This window comes from Epinephelus moara, chromosome 13, assembly GCF_006386435.1.
Source record: "Epinephelus moara isolate mb chromosome 13, YSFRI_EMoa_1.0, whole genome shotgun sequence".
Taxonomy (NCBI): domain Eukaryota; kingdom Metazoa; phylum Chordata; class Actinopteri; order Perciformes; family Serranidae; genus Epinephelus; species Epinephelus moara.
Genome location: NC_065518.1, coordinates 19,599,221 through 19,625,682, shown reverse-complemented (window position 1 = coordinate 19,625,682; position 26,462 = coordinate 19,599,221). Strand labels below are relative to the sequence as shown.

The window sequence follows — 26,462 nt, the reverse complement described above, 5'->3', positions numbered from 1 at the left end:
GCCCTGTGAGGCAAATTGTGATTTGTGATATTGGGCTTTATAAATAAAATTGAAATTGAAAATTGAAGGAAGCATGGAGGCTCTCCAGAGCTTTTTGAGAGTGGAAAACACATATTTTTGGTCAAATTTGATCTTTCATATTATTTAGAGGGTGACATTGTGTTTTTTCTGGGTTTTGACCCCACACAGTGGCGCCCCCTGTTGGATTACCCTCGGTTATGGTAGTAGAGGTCAAGAGCTTTCCAAAACTGTTGACCCCCAATTGGAAGGCAAGAGGCATGTTACTTATTTTTCTCCCTCCCAGACGAATAATGCAGACCATTGGAACTTATCCTGTTTATCCGGTTTGAGAGGCATGGTGTTGATGGTTACCTTCTTCGGCTCAAGCTCAGCTGCCAAGCACTTAAGTACCTGCTTGTGCCGCCAGGTGTGCAACAGGTGTATCTTCCCTGTATTAGGCTGGTCTTGATTATATGAATATGATTATTGTGTTTTTGAAACACTAACAGATAACAGAAATAACAGATCGTAAAAAGAAAAATCTGTCTAAATGAAGACAGTTTGTTCTTCTTTTGTTGTTCAGATTTTTAACCAGATGGTCAATCAGAAAACAAATAAAAGATAAAAACCTGGGAGTGATATACTTCAGTTAAATCTGTTATCTAGCTTCACACTGGTATGAAACTCCAGTGATGTTGTGATGCATCAGTTCAGTCCGATCAGCTGCAGCACTGTGTGTGTCCAATCAACAACTGATATCCAATTGGGGTGGCATGTTGGCTGATAAAAGACTTGCATGAAAGCTGCTCTCGTGTATTCTTGCTCATCGCTTCTAGCTCCTAACAGCCGGAATAAGAGTTTTGGGATGGCTTTCTAAATGGTGCATCACAACAACTTCTGGTTCAAGTGAGGAGCGAAGAAATATTAAATAAGAGACTTTGGGAGGCCACCAATGTAAACTTTTATATTTATGCTACCAAAATGTTACTGTCACTGCACTTGGTGAGGTAAGACTACTCCAGTCTAATTCTACTCATGTTAGTGTTAATTAACTGATCATGTTTTGTGTCTTTTTTCAGGGGGACTCTGGTGGACCTCTGCAATGCAAACAAAACTCACAGTGGGTCCAGACTGGCATTACCAGTTTTGGAGAACCTTGTGCTCTGGGTGATTTCCCTGAAGTCTATGCCCGAGTCTCCGAATTCCAGGCTTGGATCATGGAACAAGTGGCGGGGGCGAATGTCAACTTTGTGACATTCACCTCCAGTGGCACAGATTCAGATGACAGCTTTATGTGTCGCAGCTCAAACGAAACCACAGCAGCTCCAAATATGACTGCCACAGCATCAACTGTTGTAACTGAGCTTACATTTGTTGTCATCTTGGTGACAGTGCTCCTGCAGCTCATTGAAGCTCTATAGTACAGTTTTGTGCTAACAACTCTTAAATTTCTTCTGTTGTGTTGGGTTATCTTTGTCTTTTAAATCATTTTACAAAGACTGAACTTACGTATAACATAATGATATAGCTGAGTTTATATGGTAATAGTGTCACTACTAGCTTTGGAGCATGGCTTTGTCTCTGTTAAACCTGTAAGGTAATTTTTCACTTAATTTAATTCTTTCCTACATGCCAGGAGTTCTCAAACTTAACTCTTAAAAGGTCTGCATCTGGTTTTTATTCAAGGTCAGGAGCATGGAGTGATTGGCTGGTTTAGACTGCAAATTCATCTGTCAACTCCTCTTTGAGTACTCAGTTTTCTCAGTCAGCTTTTCCTTTCTTTGTACATTTCAACATCTTCCTCTCTTTGGTGACAGGATGTGCTGTGAGGACCCGTCCTACTCTTGTGTACAATTGTGTACTAGAGAAAACAAATTCTGTGGTGTAATGTTAATGAGTGAACTCAGCAGCACAGACACATGACACGACACGACATGACACGACACGACACGACAAAATGTCATGCCATGGGATGCAATGCAATACGATACGATACGATATACTTTTATGTCCCTGTAGGGAAATTTGTCCTGGACTCAGGAGCTGCACAAGTATTGCTGCTTTACAATAATAGTCCAGAAGAAATAAAAAGCATATACCATAAAAAAACATAGAAACACATACTACACATAACAGTATTGCACATCAGCCACTCATGGACTGCACATAACACCAGCACACAACAGAGCACCATAAGCAAAACACAACACAACACTTAAGCATCAAGGGACATTTAAAATCTTAACTGAGGTTGGCACAAATGAATTTTTAAAACGGTTCAGTTAAAATTTGGGCATCCTGTATTGTCTGTCCGAAGGTAAAAGCTCATTCTCAACGTGGAGAATGTGGGAAGAGTCAGACAATATTGTCTGAGAACAGACTGCTCATACAGTGTCTTGAGACAAAACCCCAGCAGTTAGCTAGCCTGGAAATCCAGACCCAAATCTAGAAAGATTTAGGGTCTGGCTATGAGTAAGACCCAAATCTAGAAAGATTTAGGGTCTGGCTATGAGTAATGCAAATGGCCCAACTCAAGGGGCAACACCGAGCATGCATTTGAAAATATCACTGCACGCAATTGGATAACACTACGACCAATCAGAACAATACACGGGGTGACGTATCCAGAGCTTAGCTACCAGCGGAGCTAACTGGTAGATTAGACTCTTGCCGTATCCGGTCGGCAAAACAGCAAAAACGTCCTTCTTGCAAAGGAAAGATTCGAGCGCCGTCTTCTGTTCCTCTTTTAGTGAAAAAGCCAAGTCTAACTCGTTCATTGTAGCGGCCAAAGCCGTTTCAAACAACTGGTGTTCATCCGTAGCCATCTCGCAATGTTTACTGACTGATTCCGGACTTTAGCTCGCCTCTGGCCGGCCTATATCAGATAGACCGATGTGATTGGTGCAGCTCGGCTCCAACGGCATGGGTAATGAGCATCATTACTGATTGCCAGAGTGACTCGCTGAGCAAATTCAAATTGTGCTCTTCCGAGAACTCTGGATTTCCAGGATAGCAATTGGCGCCGCCATGACAACAATGTCAGCGATACAGATATAAGCAGCATTCAAACCACATTCATCTGGGGAGAGGAATGCTGTTAAAGATCTTTAACTACACTGTTTATTTAAGGTCATTAACAATTTTTTGATCAACTGACAATCTGTTTCAAAATAGTAAATGATACACTTTGTAACATATTGTATTCAGAACAGACTTGTCGTTGGGTAGGGATGCAGAACTTGATTGAGACTTTGAGAAGCTCTGCAGAAGGCCTATTTTATATATCTAACTATACATAAATCCTCTTTGAATTCATCTTAATGTTATGAAGCCATTTGTGTTATCAGCTGCATCAAAATGCACTTAAAGGAGCAGTGTGTAGGATCTAGGGCAGAAATGGAACATAATTATAAGATTAGGGTTCACTGTCCTAATCATGAGGACTATTGTGTTTATGTTCTACTATTGTACATCTGTATTATTGTACATCTGTTTTGTATCTTGGTTGTTTCCAACTTGTATGTTTGATCATTGTTTCTGTTTTTGAGATAAAGTGTCTTATAAGCCCATAAGGGCTGGGCTTCTTTGAAGCATGACACTTAAGGGTCATAAGGACAGAGGGATGTCGTATGCTGTAAAGCCCTGTGAGGCAAATTATGATTTGTGATATTGGGCTTTATAAATAAAATTGATTGATTGATTGATTAAATAAAGAAATCAAATCAAATCAATATAATCATGTTTTCATTAGTGTATAATAACCTGAAACTAAGATTCATGTGTTTTCATAACCTTGAAAAGGGGTGTCAAACATATGGCCAGAACCGGCCTGCCAAAGGGTCCAATCCGGCCTGCTAGATGACTTTGCACACCTAATGTTGAGGCACATGTGAAGGCTAAGAGGTTTCAAGAACAAGTTAAACAGTGAGTAGATACTTAACATAAAAAGTCTTTTTCACTCTGGCCAGAATACAGCTCTCTGGAATAACAATGAATACTTTCTGTACTCATCCTGAAAGATATTGAGCATTGTGCAAAACATTGTCAACCAGCAGTTTCAGTACAAACGAATTTGTATCAGACTTCTATCCTTAAAACAATATGGTGGAACCCTGCTGCTGAGGCACTGACAAAACTTCAGACTGTAAATGGGTTGTAAGGCAGGGGATGACTTAACCTGCTTCTTCAATAGCTTCCTCTTTAGTGGAAAATTATGAAAAACAATGCACATGTAATGACAGCGAGTAGTAGACTGATTGAATGTGGAAAAACTGAGACATACTGTTGAATTTGTTCATATTTTTCTTAGGATATCACAAGCTGTTTATCATTAGTTTTGTAAATGGATGAATGTTTTCAGAATGAGCTTTACACTAAAAACAGGAAACATCTGAAGGGGTTGTTACTTAGAGGTTATTAAGTAGTGGTTTTACCGGTTTGGCCCATTTGAGATCAAACTGGGCTGTATGTGGCCCCTGAATGAAAATGACACCCCTGCCTTAGAATGTGCCCTTCATATCTACACAGGGAGCGGGTCCTCCTCTACAGTGCTTACTACGATGCACCCCCATTTTCCACAGTAGTACAAAACAAATTGCATTTTTACATTACCAGAAGGCCACCATAGGTTCTCTACATGCTTGGAAAGGGATTGCATTCTGAAATCTCACCACTAGATGTCATTACATCCTACACTCTGGTCCTTCAAAGCTGTTTAATCCTATAAATCTAAAGCAAGTTGACATCATCATTTTCTAATACTTTGATACAATGCTTAATACCACGTTAATTTTGTAATAGTAGTAGTGTATGTATGGTACATGATTTAATACATTTTATCACATATTTAGTGTTACAGGGTACAAATAATATAGGGTAATATTGACAATAGGACGATGTAGTACACCTGTTTCACAGCTCTCCAGAAACGTCTGCAGTATCAACAAGGGCCGTCTTTGTGGGGAGAATAAAGGAACAAAGTACAAAGGACCTCACCATGGATTAAAAGTTTGTCTTCATTTATTTTGAAAATTGTACATTACTGACATTGTAAGTTGACTGTTACTGTTGGCTGGATAGTTTGACAGACTATTTCTTGTATCTAAAAGACCAACAGCTTCAAATCCTGTGTTTTCTGTGTTAATAAATCAATTCCTTAATTCTGCAAATATAACAAGTTTCCAGAGGAGCCTTACTCTGGTAGGCTGTCTTTCATGTGCAGCCATCACAGATACTTCATCATCTTAAAACATTCTTTACTGCAGAGAATTTCAAACATTCATATGGCACTGAACCATAAGGAAGATGTGTCTGATTGCAACACTAGCTGGAACTGTCACAGATAAGATGTCTGCAGCTGCACGATTCCTGTATGTCACATGATTGTTACTTAAAAAAGAAAAAGAAAAAAGAAAGTGAATCATAATGTTCACACACTCTTAACTTTCCCTGCAACCTTGATTATGAAAACTCTTAATTTGCCTCAGTAAGTTAAAGAAAAAGCTGAAATGTGAGTGCAGTAAAGGTTATTTAATTCACTCTCGTGCTGTAGATTTCTTTTGGCTCATAAAACCTGGAAAATCTCCACCCCTCTGTTGTCTGCCTTTGCTCGTGGCTCAGGTCATGTTGCAGGTTGTTTTTCCCAGAGTTGTTTTCAATGGTCAGAGGTACGGTAAGGAAGCAGATTAAAAGATTTTCAAAAAAGCTGTCAGTGAGCAACAAGCAAATATTTTGATTATCCTTCCTGGTGTGTTCCTGTTAAAACGGACTGACCTGATTACCAGAAGGTTTCTTGAAATCCTTTGCACTAGATATTCAAACACATAAAAGTATTGATCATTTGATAATCAGTACATCATAAACTGGTATTACAGAGCAGACACCCTTACCCAAACAGCCATTGTACAAGAAGGAAATGTATTGTCTTTGTCAATACAATCATACTAGTCAGGTTTGACAGGAAGAAGAACAGATTTAAAGCTACTGTTGGTAACTTTTATGAAAATAACTTGTGTCCTATTTGCTGAAACTGTCATTATATTCTGAAATAAGTATATGAGAGAGACTGTAAAAAAAAAATCATGTCCCCCACTCCTAGTGCCTCTAATGGCTTTTGCCAGAATCTACCACAGTGCATCAAAAACAACCAGTCAGAACCGAGTCTCCAACGTAGCTGTCAATCATGTCAATCATTCAGAGAGCTGCAGTCAAACTGATCAAACTTCTCAACTCAATCTGCAAGTGCCATTTATTAGTGATAAGTTTGTTTATTTTTAGATGGTATGACAGAGAGAAATATTTAGTGTTATGTTGGAAGAAGTTGTTAAATATGTGAGGTTACTTTGTTCCTGTTTATTTTGACCTCTGCCGATCTTTATATTGGTCCTGTGCAGCTACCGTACATATGTAACGAACAGGAAGTAAAGCTTTTATTGTGAAATGTTCAGTTTGAGAAAATAAACGAGAATAGCGGAGCATCACGTATGTTTTACCGTTAGTTCGTTGGTGTCGCTACCGAGCCGACTCAATGCGTAAAGCAGTCTCCTTAAGATGTGGTTATTTATGAAAGTGAATTAAGACGAAGATGAAAACAATGCAGACTAAGGATAGCCACTACATAAATGTTTTCAGGAACATATTTTACTGTACTGTTTAGCTGTAAAATGAGAAAGCACCGCCCACCAGCAAAACCAATTTTCTCATTTTACAGCTAAACAGTATACTAAAATATGTTTCTGAAAACATATGAGGGGAGACACAGGCAATACAGTCACTGAATCTTGATTAATGTTTGATCAGCACCGCCTAGTTTGACCACAGTTCATGAGCCATGATTGACATGATTGACAACTGTGTTAGAGACTCCTTGGCTCTGATTGGTTGTTTTCATTTACACACAGTAAGGTCATTTAAAGCGCTACAAAGAACATGATTTTTATTTTCACAGATCATCTATCTCATTTACTACTGTGTGAATATAGTTACAAGTTAGGCAAATGTGATAAAGTTATTTTGTAGGGTTAAAAGCTACCTTAAATTTGACCTCAGTTGCTGCTGATGTTCAAAGCGCAACCACGGAGCTAACAGCTGTATGTAACGTAGCCAGAAGCAAGTAGTGACAAGCAGAGGAGGTAACGTTAGAGAGTGACAGAAGAAAAACTCTCGCAACAGTCCAATACAATGCTAAAGTTAGCATAGCTGTTTTTATATGTTAGCTATGTCAGACAGACAGTGACAAAGGCTACACTTCATATCACAAGCATCTGATTTGAATAGCAATTGCCAGGTCCTTCTGTTGAAATTAGCTTAAATGTGTGTTTGCGCTGTGTTCTGCGCTGTACCTCGTGGTGAGTGAAGAGCAAATTTCTTATCATGTGAAGGCATTTTCAGTATCCTGTATCATATACTGGCCTTTTATTAATGTCATATTTGTTTTCCTTTAGTTCTAATATGTTTAATCTGTATTTGTTTATTTCAACCTATTCATCCATTTCATATTGTCATATGTTATGTATATTATTCTACTTCATTCTCTATAGTATTTTTGGATTGATTTGAATTAATTTGTATTGTGCTGACTTGCTTCATCTTGATTTTCATATGTAACACTTTATTAAAACTGTTTAAAAAAATGCTGTATAAATAAAGTTTAGCGTTGTTTTATTAGTGCTTTTTTATAATTATTATGATTTATACAATAAATTCAACACAAATATGTTCATATGTAAATTCTTACAATAGGTAGAAATTGAGTTGTTTAATGGTGTAAGAACAAACAGATGCATCCAGCAGTCAGTTGGAAATGTGGCAAGCTCCAGAGGAAGAAAGAGGTCAGCCTGAATATTTACAAATAGGAATGATAGTAGAAAATGTGATAACTGTCAAACAATGAGTAGTTTTATTTAACTGTTTATCATTTTATTGCTCGCTATCAGGTTTTGTTGCAAATGCAGCTCTATGTTCAACAGAGTGTGTCACTCCTATTGTGTGTTTTTGTTTCTTATTGTACATGGTTACACTTCGTCTCACTTTATTGGTTCAACTAGGAAAAAGTGTCATGCCAAAACTCTTAACAAGTGCTGCATTCAGGTTATCAACCAGGAAATTAGTTTGTGGAACTGCATGCTCAGCTGGTGTTACTCCTCTGCATGTGCTGAGAAAAGCATGCAGGATATAAATATAAATAACAATTGACAACCATGATGAAGCATGTGCACCTGTGCCAGCTTCACCGATGCCACTCGGGAGCAGGTTGCCTCTAAGGGATGTCTGAGGGTGAGGGTGTGTCCCTGTAGCACACTGTGGCTGTCAATCTAATAGTTTGTTACTGGCACGATATCAATCACATCATGGTTAAGTATAAGCAAGTAATTATAAACAAGTTCAGCATATTGGGCAAAAAAAAAACTTTCAGCTGAGAACAGATTAACTTTCAAGACCATGTGTGCAGTCAAAATATTAATCCCACTTGTTTAATGCTACTTCTGTAACAACTTAAATAGTTAGGTAATAGAAATACTTCTCTGTACTAAGGATAGACCGATACATCGGCCGGCCGATATATCGGGCCGATAATTTGAGTTTTTTACTTGTATCGGCATCGGCATTAAAGACATTACTGGAAGATTTAAGAGCACTGAACTCTTTTTTTATTTGAATGTATAATAATAATAATAATATTCTACCTGTTCTACCTCAACTTTCCATACAGTTTTACTGTTCAATAAATGTTTCTTATTTTAAACTTGAGACCTGTAATATTTGTTATCATTGTGTCATTTTTTTGATGTAAATTGAGGGAGCAAAAGCAGTATCGGCCCCAAATATCGGCTCAAGAAAATCGGCAGTCCATAATCGGTCATCGGCTAAGGGCGATGGAAAAAAATCGGTATCGGCATCGGCCCTAAAAAATCCATATCGGTCTATCCCTACTCTGTACAGTCCAATAGCACCAAAAACTACATCCTTAAAATTAACATCTCTCTAAAACCACAAACACTGAACATTTATAACCTTCATGAAAGTAGGATTTGTCACACGTCTTTAGTATTGTTGTTTTTTAATATTGTCTGCTATTATTGTAATGGTATTGTATTAGTCTCAGCTATGCATGCCTAATAAATTGGCAACTAGGTGTGTCATGCATACGGTACGCTTCTTTTCTGTTTCCACTGTGAGAAGTTGTGGATGGTACAGTGTTTCCCCTTCCATTATATTAGAGGGCAACAGAGATCACAACTGAAGTCATTTAAGGTTACCTTTCCTATAGAAAAGGTCTATACCTTGTTCTTTTATTAAAACAAACTAAATAGCCTCATGTTATTTATCTTATTTACACAACGGCATGTCATTTCTGTCTCTACATGTCGCCAATTACAATTCTCCTCTGCTCTCTGTATCATGTACGGTGGAGTTCCACCCCGATGTGTGTTCTGTGGACAATAAACGAGGTGCAGACTTCCCTCTGTGTCGCTGGTAATGAGGAAATACAGTGAGTGCTGGGTGGAGCAGTGAGTGGCAACAACCCATTATTTAGACATTATTTATTACAATCCATGACATTACGTAGCATTACAAGGCTGGTCCATAAAAAAGGAGGCATTGCATTTACATATTAAGAAGCACAATAGTTATTATGTACGTCGATTGGATTCAAATCCAATGTCCACAATTCAGACATTGTTTGACAGTGTTTAGTTTTTATCTGTGTAAGTCCAGATTGTATTTAAATCCCAGAGATTCCAACCGTTTCTTCCATTTCTGCAGAAAAAGATGAGATCTTCCATCGATTTATTGTCCTTTTCTTTCCAGAGTCACAACCTTAGAGACCAAAGATTTCCACATAGAAACAAAAGGACAGTCATCCGCCACCCACTTCACAATAATGGCTTACCTCGCCTGCATTAAAGGCAATTGAATTATTTCCTCATGTTAAGTGATTTAGGGACATTTACAAGCAGACATAGAAGTGGTTTTGCTTACACCTGTTGACATATTGCTGTACTGATGTTTGCGCATACTGCCCTCAAGAATAACTGAATTTTAATGCTTTCTGAAAAGCAATGCAACCTAGTGTCTGCATGAGTTTCACATTTGGGACAATTTGGTAGAAATCCTTACTTACTGAAAATATATGGTGGCATATAGATACTGTGTAGGATATTATATTGTAACTGTTGATGTCTATTGCAGATTTAGATTCTGGGATGCAATCCACACACCATCATCTGTCATGTATTTGAGCAACCAAGATGTTTTTAACCATGCAAGTTCAAATTTAATATCTCAGAGTAAAATTCAGATATAAAATGCTTTTGCCCTTTGTGATCCAGAGAAAATTTCTCTAGCAAGTGAGAGCCATTTAAAAACTCTGGCAAACTGGCTTTCTTATACACATAAGCCTCATTTCCACCAAACACTTTCAGTATGGTACCTTTGGAACCAAAAGTAACCCTTCAGACATGGTACCTAGACCCTAGCGTTTCCACCACAAACTGTCCTCTTAAATGTGGGCGGGGTTGTTGTCACTCACTGCTCTGTCCAGCACTCACTGTATTTCCTCATCACTGGTAACACAGATGGAAGTCTGCACCTCATTTATCGTCCACAGAAGGAGGCTGCACGCCGACATTTTCAGAACAGGCTGCAGTGAGAGTCTCTCTCCATGGGATATTTAAAAATAGCGGGTTTGTGCATGTAGTCCTTCTCAGGCAAGCTCAGGGGTTTAGTGTTGCTGGAGCCCACAGGAACAACGCTCCACAACGCTTTTTTTTTTCTCAAAGTGAGGATTGAGATATATGCCATCCTGGTCTAAATTTATATATTTATACGCTTAAAGATTCACTCAATGCTAAAAGTGTATGTCTTTTAAAATCTGAAGTAATGGTCAAAGTTGTCACAGTGAAATTTAAGGTGTGCTGATGGATTCACGTCGCCAGCTCATTATTTTTTTCTCAGACTCCAGCTGCTGCAAGAGGCAGCAAAACATCCTTTCATTTTATAGTTACAGTGTACCAATAAAACTCTCCACAGTATGAACAGTGGTTACATAAGCTTCCAAACCAGCCACAACTCAGCCCTGAGCAGAGTGACCACCCGCTACTGACCAATCAACAGACTGCAGTGTTCACAGCTACACGTTTTAGTACCAGATCTGTGTGCTAGGTACCCCAACAGAGGGGTGACCAAATATGGGGACAGTACGGAACGGCTCCATTGGTACCATCCACAACTTTTACAGTGGACACAGAAAAACTCATCATTACTTAAGACAGCCTTTTTGAATTGAATTGCTTGAGACAGAGGTCTGTCCATCACTGGTACAGTTAAAGTCATCCCCTTCAGTCATATTGGTGCAGTCCATTTCAGCTCACTAAGTAAAAGGCTTCATCTTGACATAAGAGGAATAGACATTTCTTGTCAAAATATGTTTACCATGTAGCACCCATTGCTAAATATATCTTCCTTCAGTGTCCTTACGAGAAGCTGTGGCAGTAAAGGGAAGATTTTTTTTTTATTATGAATTTAGAGAATCACACTCCTCTCATTTGTTGAGTGTGATGAAAGGTAAATCTGACCAACCCATTCCCTAAAAAAATGTATGGCTTCACATTATGTAAATGCATTTCCTGTAGAAAAGCTAAGTGAATCTTGTCTTTTTTAAGACAGTTCAGGGCAGATTTCCTCTTTATCATTTTAGACTTCAGATCTTCCATATACTTATCTAAATAGTCACTGCCAAGAAGTTGTGTGATGAATTGCGTGACACATATAACTTTAGCCATTAAACATAAGCTGGACCAGTCTGTAGCTTCATGTGTAGAATGAACTCTGATGAACGTGTTTCAGGCAGAACAGAACAAAGAGCTCGGATTCACTAAGAGTTTAAACACAGGAAAAAAGAGCATTAAGAAAAAACGTAAAAGAAAAAAAAAATCTTACCTTGCCGAGCAGTACTTTTACCATAACAAGTACAGCTGTAAGGGATCAAAAACAAAAAGATTTAAATTAGAAACATTTATATCTATTGATGAATTTAAGGGCATCATAAACAATGTGGTGATAGAGACATTTGCTTGAGAGGTCACTCCAATCTCCCTTAGCAATGGCATGGTCCAGGTTCCAGTCTGGTTTTTCTGTGATCGTCAGTATTGACTTCGGCTTGGAGGTGTCTTATGACACAAATCATTATGTCAGGATCCATGTGCCCTACAATTACCAGAATGCAACATGTGGCCTGTGTGGAAACTTCAATAATGATCCCAGGCATGACTTTAAAACCCGCCGAGGTGAGCTTGTGAGTTCTGATGTGGTTTTTGCCAACAGTTGGCAAGCATCAGGAGATGATGAGCCCGGTTGTGAACCGTAGTGTGAAGGTCTGGACTGTGTTGCCTGCACAGAGGCTCAGAAAGCTTTATACAGTGACAGTGCTCATTGTGGTATCCTCCAGAACAGTTCTGGACCTTTTGCCGCTTGCCATGAACAACTTCCCCCACAAGCCTTTGTGGAGAGTTGTGTGTAGGATCTGTGTGTGAGAGGAGAGTACCAACCCATTCTATGCCGAAGACTAAATGCGTATGCAAGTCAGTGTCAACAGAACGGTATACAGCTGCCAAGCTGAAGGAGAGAAGGCTTCTGTGGTATGTCTGTCCATCAATCAACAATATTTCATATGACCCATTGAGTAAAAGATAAAAAAAAAAGATTAACTGGAGTGGAGTGATATGATTTTTGCAAGGTCCCATGAATTTAATAGAATTATTTCCCATTACATGAACTGTGAAAAATTCTTAATTTTTGGTAAGTTTCCATGCAATGACTCATAGGGAAGTGAAAGAACTAGTGGGAAGCACAGAGAATGCAGAGCAGGTACAGATGGCTATTAAAGAGGGAAGTAACTGAATTAAAATAGATGGCATGATTAATAGATCCGCAAAACCATTAGCAAAACATTGACTCATAACCTAATTTCTCCCAGCGGAAATGGGGTAGCAAAAGTTCCCGCAATATATAGCTCTCTGCGGTTAGCCTTAGGCTTACCTATGATATAATGTAGGAAGTCTATATAGGGAACGTTAAAAAAGGTATAAGTACCCTGGGTTTTAGAGATGCAGAGAGTCCTAACTGATGGCCAGGGGACTTCTACATCACTCTGACAAACGACTGAAGATTGAGTTTTCCATCTTAAACCTGTGTCGACTGATGATATTGGGGTTCCACATTTGTTTGTGCTCAATCCTCTGAGAGAGATGCGGTTGCCTATTTTTCCATTTCTAGTGCCAGCCTTGCTCCTCAGCATCCAAGGAGGTTGTGAGTATAACAGCAATAGGAAAACAGGAAAAAGACCTGTTTGATTAATTCTGTGTTTACACTAAGTTTGGGGTCACCCAGAAAATTTCATGTTTTCTATGAAAAGCTTTAGGAAGAAAACCATTAATAGCTGAATTAATTACCTTCACAACACTCTATTCCTATTAAAACCTGCTCTGTAGGTAAACAAGTAGGCTAATGTTGTCCACTTAAACATGAGGGCTGGTCTGAACTCTCGTACCAGAGTACCAGGGTACAGTATGTTGTCTCATTTCTGTATTTCAATTGTAGTTTAACAATGGTTCACAACAAGCTTTACATAAGTTCTTTCTGATATTTCTCAAGACATATCTGTTTATTTACACGTGTATTTCTGCTCATTTTTGTTTTATTTACAGGCATGGCGACCCCCCGGAGCCCGAGTAAGTTGAACTCGAGATAAATCTTGATTTTTTTTTTCCCTAACATGCCAGCCACACAATCATGCCAATTTCATAAAGTCATGTGACTATTTCAACAATATTATTCTAATGAATATTTATGCAGTATTATTATTAGTGTGGGTGTTGGCTAATATTATTTAGAACAGAATTGATTAATTAATGACAATTCAAGCATAAAATTATTTCAATTTCAATTTTTTTTTTATGCACAATGAATCAAGGTGATTTTTTGATACACTTTCATGTCGCCATCAGGTGAGCTGTATAATGATGTGTAATGTGTGGATATCAATGGATCATTTTTTAAGTTATTCAAAACTACAGTACCAGTAGTGTTTGTTTTCAAAGTGCTTCATGGTTTCAATTATGTTTATTTGTTTCTGGCATTTCTTTATGTTGTGTATATTAGAACAAAAATACAATCCAAAACATGCTCTGCACACTGCAAAAATTAAAAAGTCAAATATTTAGTTGAGGCAAAATGGCTGAATAACATACACATAACAAACACACAAACAAGAAGAACACAAGGTGCAAGTCAGTAACCACAGCTGAGTGGTCTCAAACAAAGAGCGTTAAACAAGTGTAAGTGAGTGATTGGGATGATCATGAAAAGGCTGATGTTTAATTTTGTTTTTTTCTAGGACCCCTCTACCCAACAACAGGAATTACGAACCATATATCAGATGATGACAGTCCTCCTCCAGTAACCTTACAACGACCTTTTGTCTATTTTGGGAAGACCTACAAGCAGATTTATGTATGTAACAAACAACGTTGTTCAAATACTACCGTCAAATGTTTGTAGACTTTGCAGAACAGAGACATAATGTTGAAATTTAATTCACAAAAGAGTGATTGTTCAAAGATATAGTCAATATTTAGTCACATCTGACAATATTGTTTGAACATACTCAAGTGAAGATTTGCCAAAGTTCAATGAAATGCAGTTGACAAAGACTATCGTCAGCATCACCCGATTCCTTAATAGTAAGAATTAGTGTATCTAAATTTTTGTGTTCAGGTCAACCAGAATGGATACTTGACATTTGATGATCCATGGAGGGTTTACACAGCCCAGAGGTTTCCTATGTATGGACCAAGAGACATTATCTCTCCATTCTGGGCAGATCTCGACAACAGAAAGATGGGTCAGATCTACTACAACCAATACACCAGCGGCAGTGTCCTTCAACAAGCTACACGGGACATTAACAAGTATTTCCCAAGACTGAAATTTAAAGCCAACTGGGTCTTTATTGCAACATGGTATGAGGTGGCCTACTATCCAAATACAGGAACAGTAAGTCAACTTGTTCTAATTGGTAAAACACCCTGAAAGATATGCACATATCAAAAAATGAAGTACTATTTTTTTCCCCAGCAAACAACAGTCCAAGCAGTCTTGATCTCTGGTGGCCAGTACTCATTTGTGTTGATGAACTATGGGATAATAGCTGCAACAAATTACAGTGTACAGGTCAGAATAACTTAAGTTATTACAGATCAGTTAAGAATTACAGCATGTTTTTCCAGTTGCTGTAAATCAAATGAATAGAGTGATTGCAGAATCTTAGAGACATTTTTGTTTTAATTTACAACATACAAATTTAGCTTGAATTTTTTTTCCCAGGCTGGCTATGACACAGTTGACTCGATTCATCATTTCTCCATCCCTGGATCATTCTCTGACAGTGCAACAGGTAGTAACTCAAATTTCCGCCTGAGCAGCAACGTCAATGTCCCCGGTCGATGGGCTTTCCGGATAGACCATGGATCAGCAGGCTGCACTTTTATCGGTAAGATCAGACATGGTGAACAAACCACCTGCACTCATGTTCTCTCAGAGCAATGTGGTCATGGGTTGCCTAACTAAAGAATGGAGGGCAAGAATGAGCACCGAGGCAGCACTCATGTTTCCTGGCTATGACTGGTCCATGCGTATGTCTACAATAAAACCACTGAGCTTATCAAGGGACATCATGGTGAGGATAAGATTAGAAATTCTGACTATGTTGATGCTTACAGTTTGACTCTTTTCAATGATTCAAATATATATATTGCTACTCAACACACTTGCTGGTGTGCTTACAGGTTAATAGGTTATTATTATTTTAAGGGTCGGTATTTCCTTTGAGGGTTACTTCTCCCACTCTGGAGAGACTATAATACAAGACGAGGACTCTGGAAGATGTTGTACCTGCAGTTATGGCTTTATGACTTCCTGCTCCTGTGGTTGTGGCCCATTAGAGTCTTGCAGGGTGGAGAAGTTGGAAACAGGATGCAGATCTAACAGCCTTTGTTGTAATTCAATTGCACCTTGACAATAAGCCTTACCTCAATTTTACAGTGTTAGTAAAACTGCTCTAGTTTTATCTGTTTATTTACATGTGTATCTCTGTTTCATTTTTTGTTTATTTTACAGGCATTGTGACTCCCAACAGCCCAAGTAAGTTGAACTCCAGATAGATAAATCTTGATTTTTCTTTCCTAACATGCCAGCCACACAATAATTTCAATTCATAAGGTCATGTGACCATTACAATGATATTATTCTAATGAATAATAATACTGTATTATTATCAATGTGGCTGTTGGCTAACATGATTTAGAATAGAAGTTGATTGCTATGTCATGACAATTAAAGCATACAATGATGGCTTGATTACATTTATTTATTTAAATATATACAGTATATATTGGCACAATATTTCAAGATAATGATTTCTGATACACCTTTGTGTCACCATTGGGTCAGCTTTATGATGATGTGTAAAATCTGGACATTAGGTCATTGTTGTAAATCTAAAATCACTTCTATAGGAAAAAAAGTGTTATGTAAAACTGTCAGAGGTTGTTTCAAAAGTGTCAAAGTTTAAGTTAACTCTGACCTTTTGTCTTGCTGAGCAGTCTCAAACAAAGAGCATTAAGGATGAGTGAAGTGAGTGATTGGGATGATCCTGAAAAGCCTACTTAACACTAGAAGGTCAATCTTCAAGCTTCAATGTACTTTTTTAGTGAGTGTTTAATTTTGTTCTTTCTAGGACCCCTCTACCCAATGTTGGGAATTACAAGCCATATTGCAGATGATGAAAGTCCTCCTCCAATACCCTTAAAACAACCTTTTGACTATTTTGGGCATACCTGCAAGCAGATTTATGTATGTAAAAATATTGCTCAGATACTACAATTAAATGTTTATAGACTTTGAGAAACCCCTGGTTACACAGTAACTTCCAATGTGTTGTGAAACTGCAGAACAGAGACATAATGTTTAATTTAAATTCACAAAAAGTGACTGTTCAAAGATATAGTTAATATTAAGTTACATCTGACAATACTGTATGAATGTTCTTAAGCGAAGATATGCCAAAATTTGTTGACACTCAGTCAAAGACTATCATCAGCATCACCTGATTCCTTGATAGTAAGAATCGGTGTACCTAAATTTTTGTTTTCAGGTCAACCAGAATGGATACTTGACATTTGACAATCCATGGACGTCTTACACAGTTCGAAAGTTTCCCATGTATGGAACAAGAGACATCATCTCTCCAATCTGGGCAGATCTCGACAACAGACAGATGGGTCAGATCTACTACAACCAATACACCAGCGGAGGTGTCCTCCAACAAGCTACATGGGACATTAACAAGTACTTCCCCAAACTGAAATTTAAAGCCAACTGGGTCTTTATTGCAACATGGTATGAGATGCCCTACTATCCTAATTCAGGAACAGTAAGTCAGATTGTGCTAAATAGTGAAACACCCTAAACAATACACACATCTGATATTATGAAATACTATTAACCATTTTCTCCCCAGTGCACAACTGCCCAAGCAGTCTTGATCTCTGGAAGCAAGTACTCATTTGTGCTGATGAACTTTGGGATAATAGCTCCAACAAATCGCAGTGTACAGGTCAGAATCACCAAAGTTTTGACAGATCAAATAAGAAATACAGAATGTTTTTCAGTTACTTTAACTAAAATGAATAGTGATTGCGGTATATGAGACATATTTTTAAATTTACAAAATGTTAAAAAAAACCATACAAATTTAGTGTGATTTCTTCCCCAGGCTGGCTACGACACAGTCAACTCCATTCATTATTTCTCCATCCCTGGATCAGTCTCTGACAGTGCAACAGGCGATTTCCACCTGATCAGCAATGTCAATGTACCAGGGCGGTGGGCCTTCCGGACAGACCGTGCATCAACAGGCTGCATTTTCAATGGTAGGATCAGACACACAGGGTGACCACAAGTGACTCTTTGTAATTTAGACACATTACTTTACAATAATGTGCACTGCTGGCAACCACTACTGAAACATTCAAGCACAAGACCGAAAAACAATTATTCAGCAAATGAATGTTTAATATGGTGTCTGCAGTTGAATAGGATATATTGCACTCTGGAACCTTAAAATTTAAGTGTATGATTAAATTAGTTGTAAGTAGGTTAATATGTGTGTTTGTTCTCCATTACTGCGTAGATTGAACACTTCCTTACATCGGAGGTGTTCTTCTCCAAATAATTCAAACAGTATTGTTTTACAGGAGGTTTGTATCTAATTGTTCATCAACAATTCCTTTGATTCTTTTCAAGGTGAACCTGTGCTGCTGGGCGACTCATTCTGGACTGACAGTACCTGTGCACAGAGGTGCATCTGCACCTCAACAGGCCTGCAATGTCAAAGCCAACCCTGCACATTTTCCCATATCTGCCAACCTGATGCCTTTCTGTTCTCCTGCCAGACGGTGCAGAGAGGCACCTGCACCCTAAGTGGTGATCAACATTACCACACCTTTGATAGCACAGTGTTTCACTTCCAGGGCACCTGTACCTATGTTCTTTCAGAACAATGTGGTCATGGGCTGCCTTACTATAGAGTAGAGGGCAAAAACCAGCACCGGGGCAGCACTCATGTTTCCTGGACACAACTGCTAAAAGTGTTTGTCTATGATGAAACAATTGAGATAGTCAAGGGACGTCGTGGTGAGGCTAAGGTTAGTGTTTCTGACTGTACTTAAACTCAAACTTTGACTTTTTTCAAATGATTCCAAATATGATTTTGCTTCTTTTGACATAGTTGCTGTTATGCTTACAGGTTAATGGAAATGTTGCAGCCACTCCCATCTCCCTTAGCAATGGCAAGGTCCAGGTTTATGAGTCAGGTTTTTCTGTGGTCGTCAGTACTGACTTCGGCTTGGAGGTGTCTTATGATGTCGACCATTATGTCTCTATCAATGTGCCCTACACTTACCAGAATGCAACATGTGGCCTGTGTGGAAACTTCAACAATCATCCTGAGGATGACTTTCGAACCCGTGAAGGCGAGCTTGTGAGTTCTGATGTGGATTTTGCCAACAGCTGGAAAGCATCAGGAGATGATGAGCCCGGTTGTGATCCGCACTGTGAAGGTCTGGACTGTGTTGCCTGCACAGAGGCTCAGAAAGCGTTATACAATGACAGTGCCCACTGCAGTATCCTCCAGAGTACTTCTGGACCTTTTGCTGCGTGCCATGAACGACTTCCCCCTCAGGCCTTTGTGGAGAGTTGTGTGTTTGATCTGTGTGTGGGAGGATGGTACCAATCCATTCTGTGCCAAGCACTAAGTGCTTATGCAAGTCAGTGTCAACAGAATGGTATACAGCTGCCAAGCTGGAGGAAAGAAGGCTTCTGTGGTATGTCTGTCCGTCAATCAACATTATTTCAAATAATCTTTTGGGTAAAATGTCCATTACGTAAAGATCAATGTTGTTTTGTTTTGTCTAGAAATCCCCTGCCCTGCCAACAGCCACTTTGAGTCCCAAGGCACAGGATGTCCAGCTACCTGCGTCAACCCCAATTCTACCCACAACTGTCCTCTCCCTGCCCAGGAGAGCTGCATCTGCGATTCAGGCTACATTCTCAGTGCTGGAGTCTGTGTCCCTCATTCTGAGTGTGGCTGCAACTTTGAAGGTCGCTACTACCGGTCCGGTGAGACTGTAATACTAGACGAGGACTGTGAGAGTCATTGTAGCTGCAGATCTGGCTCCATGACCTGCCGTTCCCATGCTTGTGGCCCACTTGAGTCTTGCACGGTGGAGGAAGGTGAAAGAGGATGCAGACCTAACAACTATGGAACATGCTGGATAAGAGGCCCAGGAACATATCAGACATTTGATGGACTGACATACCAGTATCCTGGAGCGTGTCGATTGACCCTGGCCAAAGTAATGGGACTGTCTAGTCACCCACATTTTGTGGTGACAGCAGAAAAAGTGCCCAGAGGCCAACAGGGTTTTGCCCGGGTACTAAAGTTTGAGGCACAGGGAATAAAAATCTCCATTGAAATGACAGATAGCAGCAAAGTTCGGGTAAGTCACAGATATATTTCAGGATAAATTTGTGGTGACTCAAGACAAAAGTTTTATGAAAAAATAGAATAATCTCTGTCCTGCTGTTGTGATGTTATTTTACACCTAAAAGGAAACACTTTCTCCAAAAGAGGGTTCTAAAAATGATTTTGATGAAAACTGAAATTTTTTGTCACCAATCAAATCTAACACTGGTTGTTTAACTGGCCCTTCAGGTTGATGGTCAGCAGATCAGACTTCCATTCAGCTCAGCATCCAACCAAGTCCAAATCTACCACAGCAGTGTTCACAGTATCATCCTTCGCACCTCCTTCGGTGTAACAGTGCAGACAGTCTGGCCTCACTTTGTGCGCATCACTGCACCTGTTATCTACAGTGGTTCACTGGGTGGACTCTGTGGTAATTACAATGGTCACCCACATGATGACTTCCTCACACCCAATGGCATTCTGGTCAACAGCTCTCAGGACTTTGGGGACAGTTGGCGAGATGGCTCCCTCGCTGCACACTGTGTGGAAAATGTAAATCAGAATTCTACAACACATTACAATTCCACTGACTACTGTGGCATTATTGGCTCACCTCATGGGCCATTTGCCCAGTGTTGGGCCAAGGTGGACCTACGTCAGCATGTGGATGCATGTGTGGAGATCATGAGGGCCTCTAAAAATCCAGCTTCAACATTATGTGAGGTCCTACGAGATTATGCACTAATGTGTCAACAGCAGGGCGTGGCCCTTGGACACTGGAGGGATGCAACTGGTTGTGGTAAGCACTATGTCCCCTTTGTTGTAAGTGGCTTTGATATAATATTAATGTGTCCCCTTTGTTGTAAGTGGCTTTGATATAATATTAATGCTTGTGCTGAATGAATACCTTTGTTTTTCTCTAGAGCAAAACTGCCCTCCAAACAGCCATTATGAAGTCTGTGGAACGTCTTGTCCCTCCACCTGCCCCAGCCTCTCTTTCCCTTTTGCCTGTGACACTGTGTGCCAGGAAGGTTGCCAGTGTGATGATGGTTTTGTCCTCAATGACAACCAGTGCATACCACCAACACATTGTGGTTGCTTTCACCAGGGACGCTATTGGCAAGGTGGTGAACAGTTCTCGGATGGTGAGGAGTGCCAAAGCTTGTGTACCTGTGATGGCACTTCTGGGGCAGTCCACTGTATCCCCAGCTCCTGTGGTCCCCAGGAGTCCTGCCGTGTGGTGGAGGGTGAGTTTGGCTGCCATCCCAACCCTCATGGCACCTGCACTGCCTCTGATGATCCTCACTACCTCACCTTTGACGGCAAGGCCTATGACTTCCAAGGAACCTGCCGCTATATTCTAGTGACCCTTTGTGATGCCACTGATGAACTCCATCAATTTTCAGTGGAGGCTAAGAATGAGCTGTGGAGAGGGCTGCCAGTGTCGGTCACAGCTGACGTTTTTGTGAATGTGTGGGGCTATGAAGTGCATATGTCGAGGGAAGCCAACAGTACGATACAGGTAAGTTACACAGATTGACAGAGGTGGAAGTAAATTACACATGTGCAAGTCACAACCAAGTCTCTAAACCTAAGTCTCAAACAAGTCCCAAGTCACTTTGGTGAGAATCAAGCGAGTCAAATCCTTGCAATAGGTCAAGCAAGTCGAGGCAAGTAATTAAATACATTTACTCAGGTACTGTAAATACAAATCAGAGGGTTTTTTCCCCTCATGCTACTGTCAACTTCTACTACATTTCTACAGCTTTAGTTACAAGTAACTTTACAAATTAAGATTTTTTTCACACAAAATATATGAAAACTTAAAAGTACAGCTGGAACTATGAGTCAAATAATGAACTGACAGAAAATTAATTGGCAATGATTTTGATAATCATTTATGTTATTTTTAATGCAAAAACATTTCATGCGTCCAGCTTTACAAATGTGGGGATTTTAAGGTTTGAACTGTTGCCTGGACAAAACAAACATTGTGAACATATTACTTTGGGCTCTGGGTCATTGTGATGCCATTTCTCACTGTTTCCAGATTTTTTACAAACAAAACAATCTAATGGAGGGTATAATCAGCAGATTAATCCAAAATGAAAATAACCATTAGCTAAAAAATCAAAAGGAGCTCCACTTTAACCAGTAAAATCCTGCTTCTACATTAATGCATGAGTCAGAATCATGTAATGAGATCATATATAACAGTAGACTTTAACAAAGGGGGCAGTTTTATACTTTTAATACTTATGTACCTTTTTGTCATACCTACATACTTTTATTTCAGTAACATTTTTAATGCAGGACTTTTACTTGTGTAGAGTACTCTTACCGTGTGGTTTTAGTACTCTTACTTGAATATGAAAATATGAAACACTTAAATAAAAAAAGTCCTCTCAAGTCAACTGCCTCAAGTCTAAGTTAAGTCTGAAGTCATGAATACCAAGTCAAAGTTAAGTCGAGTATCTTATTGTTGCAACACAATTACTAATCTACGGTTGTTCTTCAAATTTTGTTTTTCTAATGTTAAAGGTGAATGGAGTGACTAAAAACTTACCTCTCATTCTCTTGAATGGAGGTGAAGTTTTTATATATGCAAGTGGATCTCGCACGTTTGTCAGTACTGATTTTGGCCTGACTGTCACATACGATGGATGGAGTACAGTATCTATCACTGTACCACCGAGTTACAGGTAACTGCCATTTATTGTAGCCCATAGTAGTCTGGAAAATAAATACAACCCAAATTCCAAAAGGTTTGGGATGCTTTGCAAAACGTAAATAAAAACAGAATGCAATTATATGCAAATCCCTTTCTACTTATATTCAATTGAACACAGCACAAAGACAAGATTTAATGTTCAAACTGATAAACTTTGTTTTCTAAAAATATACACTCATTGTGAATTTGATGCCTGCACCACATTTCAGTATCAAGCCACATCCTGCATGTGTTACAACAACGTGGTATGTAGTAAAATGAGTGCAGGTAGTAGACTGGCCTGCATGAAGTCCAGGCCTGTCTCCCTTTGGACATGTGTGGTGCATTATGAAGCGCAAAATATGGCAACAGAGACCCTGAACTGTTAGACATCTGAAGTTGTGTATCAAGCAAGAATGGCAAAGAATGCCACTTTCAAAACTTACTTACACAGTGTCCTAACTTTTTTGAAATTCACATCGTATTATCAGAAATATTTCAATCTATCAACATATTTTTGACTCTGGATGTATTCAACTATTTTCATCAATGCAGTGGAAAAACATGTGGCCTCTGTGGAAACTTCAATGGAAATCCAAATGATGAGTTCCACACCCGATCTGGAACGACGGTCACCACTCCAGATGAGTTTGGGAAAGCTTGGAAAGTGGAAGGCAACTACACCTGCAGTGATGGGTGTGGCTCCTCCTGTCCACAATGCACCAATGACCTCCCTGCTAGAGCCCAATGTGACGTGATTCAGGCAGCTGATGGCCCCCTCAGCTTCTGCCATGAGCACGTGGACCCAGCGCCATATTTCAGTGACTGTGCGTTTGATGTGTGTGTGTCGGGAAACCAGGACCAAGATCTCCTGTGTAGGGCCATTGAGGCATATGTCAGTGCCTGTCAGTCTGCTAATGTTCGAATCTACCCTTGGAGACAGAACACCACCTGCAGTAAGTCAACCCATCAATGTGTTGTTAACAGCCTAAGAAACAATCAGAGATGTATTTTCTGAGACAGTCTCTTGACCTACTGCATCTTTGTACACTGTTAGTTAACTGACTGACATCAATTATTTTTTCTCTCACTTATAAAGCACTTGACTGTTCTGCCAACAGTCATTATGAGCTGTGTGGTACCGACTGTGGTCACACCTGTGCCAGCAGCATTGATGCCAGTTGTGAGCAGGGTTGCTCAGAGGGATGTTTCTGTGACGAAGGTTTCCTCAGAAGTGGAACAAGTTGCGTCCCTGCGGAAAGCTGTGGATGTCAATATGACAGCTTCTACTACAATGTAAGTCTTAAACTTGTAAATGAATAAAACACCAGATTTTTAAAACCCCATGACACCTTCATTGTTTCCTCTCCTTTCTCTTCTCTTCTCTTGTCAATGCCATTATTATTTATTCTTTAAAAGTTATTATATCTATAATAATCGGCTTGCAATAATTTGGTTGAGTATTATACCTAATATAAACAGCCCAGCCCACAAGTAATGTAAATGTGTGTTACTGTAGAATGTGGCTGATATGTATGAACATGTTCCATGTGCTTGCAAAGATAAAAAAGCACAGTAGCATTTACAACAGAAGTCAGACAAAGAAAGAGGAAACACATCTAGGGGTTTATTTTCCTTGGCTCCAATCTACTGCTAAAGACTGTTTTTTTCAAATTACTGACATTCATGAAACAGTTTTGCAAAGCCACACGTAGACCAAGTGACAGCTTGGCAGAAAACAATGACGTAGCTATGTAACTATCATTTAACAATTAAAAACAACTGGCACGACTACAAATGTGTGCCACAGAAAGGTCAAAAACGATTTCACTAACCTGTTCCATCTTCCCCTTAGAGGCCTTTTTGTCTTATTAATGTAGCACATGCTTGATTTGATCACTTAAATGCATCTCTTTTTCTCTCATGCTACAGGTTGGTGAGTCCTTCTGGACAGAGGGTTGCTCCCAGCAATGTAAATGCCATGCTGCCAATGACCTGCGCTGTTCTGCTGCATCTTGCACTTCTACACAAGAGTGCACCATCAGAAACGGCCAGCTGGGCTGTTTTGATGAAACAGATTAAACTTAAACAGATTAGATTGCACAGTGTGGGGTTGGTATTATACGACATGATGGCGTCATGGTTCGGTATGTTTTCGATAAAGCAAAACTAACATCTTGAAGAATTATCTGTTTTTGACTTTGAACAATGACGGAGCTATACCTGAGTGACCCATGTTCTGTGGTGTCACTCTATTGTAGTTATACAAATACAAACAAAATAAGTATTTCTATTTCTGAAATACCAGAGAAATGTCCTTGTTTTTTGACACATCATAATTTGGGCTTTTAAGGTTTTTTTGTACAAAGCAGGAATTACAGTCTGTCTGAAATAGGCTCATATGGGTCTCAATTAAGCATGTTCATAAAGCCTGCGTCTTTCACAACAGAGTTGGGTCTCATATCAGCAGCTAATAATGTACCAATTGTCGCAGATATTTCTTTTGCCCTGTCTGAATCAGTTAGAAATGGTTGCTTAAATGCTTCGGGGATAACATTAGCTTGTAGCTTGTGTTGCTTCTTGTTTTCATCTAGTTCCACCGATTGACACACTCGGCTGATATTGGCGTAGATGAGTTGACATGTTTGAGGTATTCCCACCATCGTTCTTACAATTCACAGCAAAAGTGAAGTGGCACCAGACCTGTAAGTTATTGGAGGATCTTCAATTTCTGGACTGGTAATGGCTTTGCTAACCATCTTGTAATGATGTAGCTTGGTATAGCGTGTCTCCCAGCACATCTCACTGGCGTGGAATGTTTTGGTTTGCGGGTGGGAGGGGCAGACAGTATGCTGCTGCCGTGTTGAGCCCAGTGAGACTGAGAACATCATGCTTCACAGACTTTAATCTGTTTATTTCATTTTCCAAATGTAGAAGGATTAGTTCAACATATTGTACGTTTTTGTTTTTTTTTAATGCGTACAAATCCAAAACTCTGAATGTTCAATACAATTACATGCACTGTTACACGCCTAATAGAAATGGTTTCAGTTTTGCAAGCAGGAAATTGCTTAAACAAATATTTACTGCTAAAGTTTACAGGAATACTCGGGATCACTACCCACACTGGTTTTACCAGCCTCTACAGTAAATGTGGTACATTAACAAATCAACGCCCAGTTTTGAATCTGGGCACATAATCAGCCCACAACATCATGTAGAAAAGCTTACCAGCCTTAAACTCACTGCTTCCTTATCCATCAATCTAGTCTTTTACTGTGACATGTCCTTACTTATCATGAGACTGTTGTTTCACATCTCATATCACTCTTTTCATCGATTGTCCATGTTGAAATTAACTCTTTCAATAAATGATGCAACATGTATAAAGAACTGCTGTTTATTGTCTTTCACTGTTTTAACTGTAAAATAAAGATGCATCCTAAGTGCAACACTAAGCTATGATCATACTCTTTACCTCATCAAGTCATTATTGGGGTGTGTCCACAATATATGTTTATCTGATCTCCATTCAGCCAACAAGCTCCCACATGGGGTAAGCAAAGATAAGAGACAAGTCTTACATATTTTCATGCTAGGGCCCAACTCCTTCATCTGGCATGCCATTTCAGACAGCTGGCACACTGTTCAAGAGCCTTGATGAAC

The 26,462-nt window shown here is 39.4% G+C and overlaps 2 protein-coding genes across 2 annotated transcripts in view; both read left to right on the top strand.

Moving 5' to 3' along the window:
• Positions 1–2,470, top strand: part of LOC126399785 (chymotrypsin-like protease CTRL-1) — a 10,308-nt gene extending 7,838 nt beyond the window's left edge. The window contains exon 6 of the mRNA XM_050060045.1: positions 1,080–2,470. Coding sequence (XP_049916002.1) covers positions 1,080–1,421 — 342 coding nt within the window. The 3' untranslated portion in view covers positions 1,422–2,470. The remainder of the gene's footprint in view (positions 1–1,079) is intronic.
• Positions 2,471–13,708: 11,238 nt separating this feature from the next.
• On the top strand, positions 13,709–24,878 carry LOC126400243 (alpha-tectorin-like). Its single transcript, XM_050060805.1, has 14 exons — positions 13,709–13,730; positions 14,396–14,511; positions 14,776–15,054; positions 15,136–15,231; positions 15,385–15,550; positions 18,364–18,764; positions 18,866–19,442; positions 19,534–20,117; positions 20,333–20,885; positions 21,010–21,608; positions 22,628–22,788; positions 23,352–23,752; positions 23,896–24,092; positions 24,729–24,878. Exons 1-14 carry the CDS (start codon positions 13,709–13,711, stop codon positions 24,876–24,878), a joined length of 4,302 nt encoding a protein of 1,433 aa, XP_049916762.1.
• Positions 24,879–26,462: the final 1,584 nt, after the last annotated feature.

Excerpts from the sequence above, each read along its gene's own strand:
- LOC126400243 (XM_050060805.1), top strand. The coding sequence starts at position 13,709 with ATGGCGACCCCCCGGAGCCCGA. Across the intron at positions 15,551-18,363 it reads AGCAGGCTGCACTTTTATCG|GTGAACCTGTGCTGCTGGGC; the intron begins GTAAGATCAGAC and ends ATTCTTTTCAAG. Across the intron at positions 20,886-21,009 it reads GAGGGATGCAACTGGTTGTG|AGCAAAACTGCCCTCCAAAC; the intron begins GTAAGCACTATG and ends GTTTTTCTCTAG.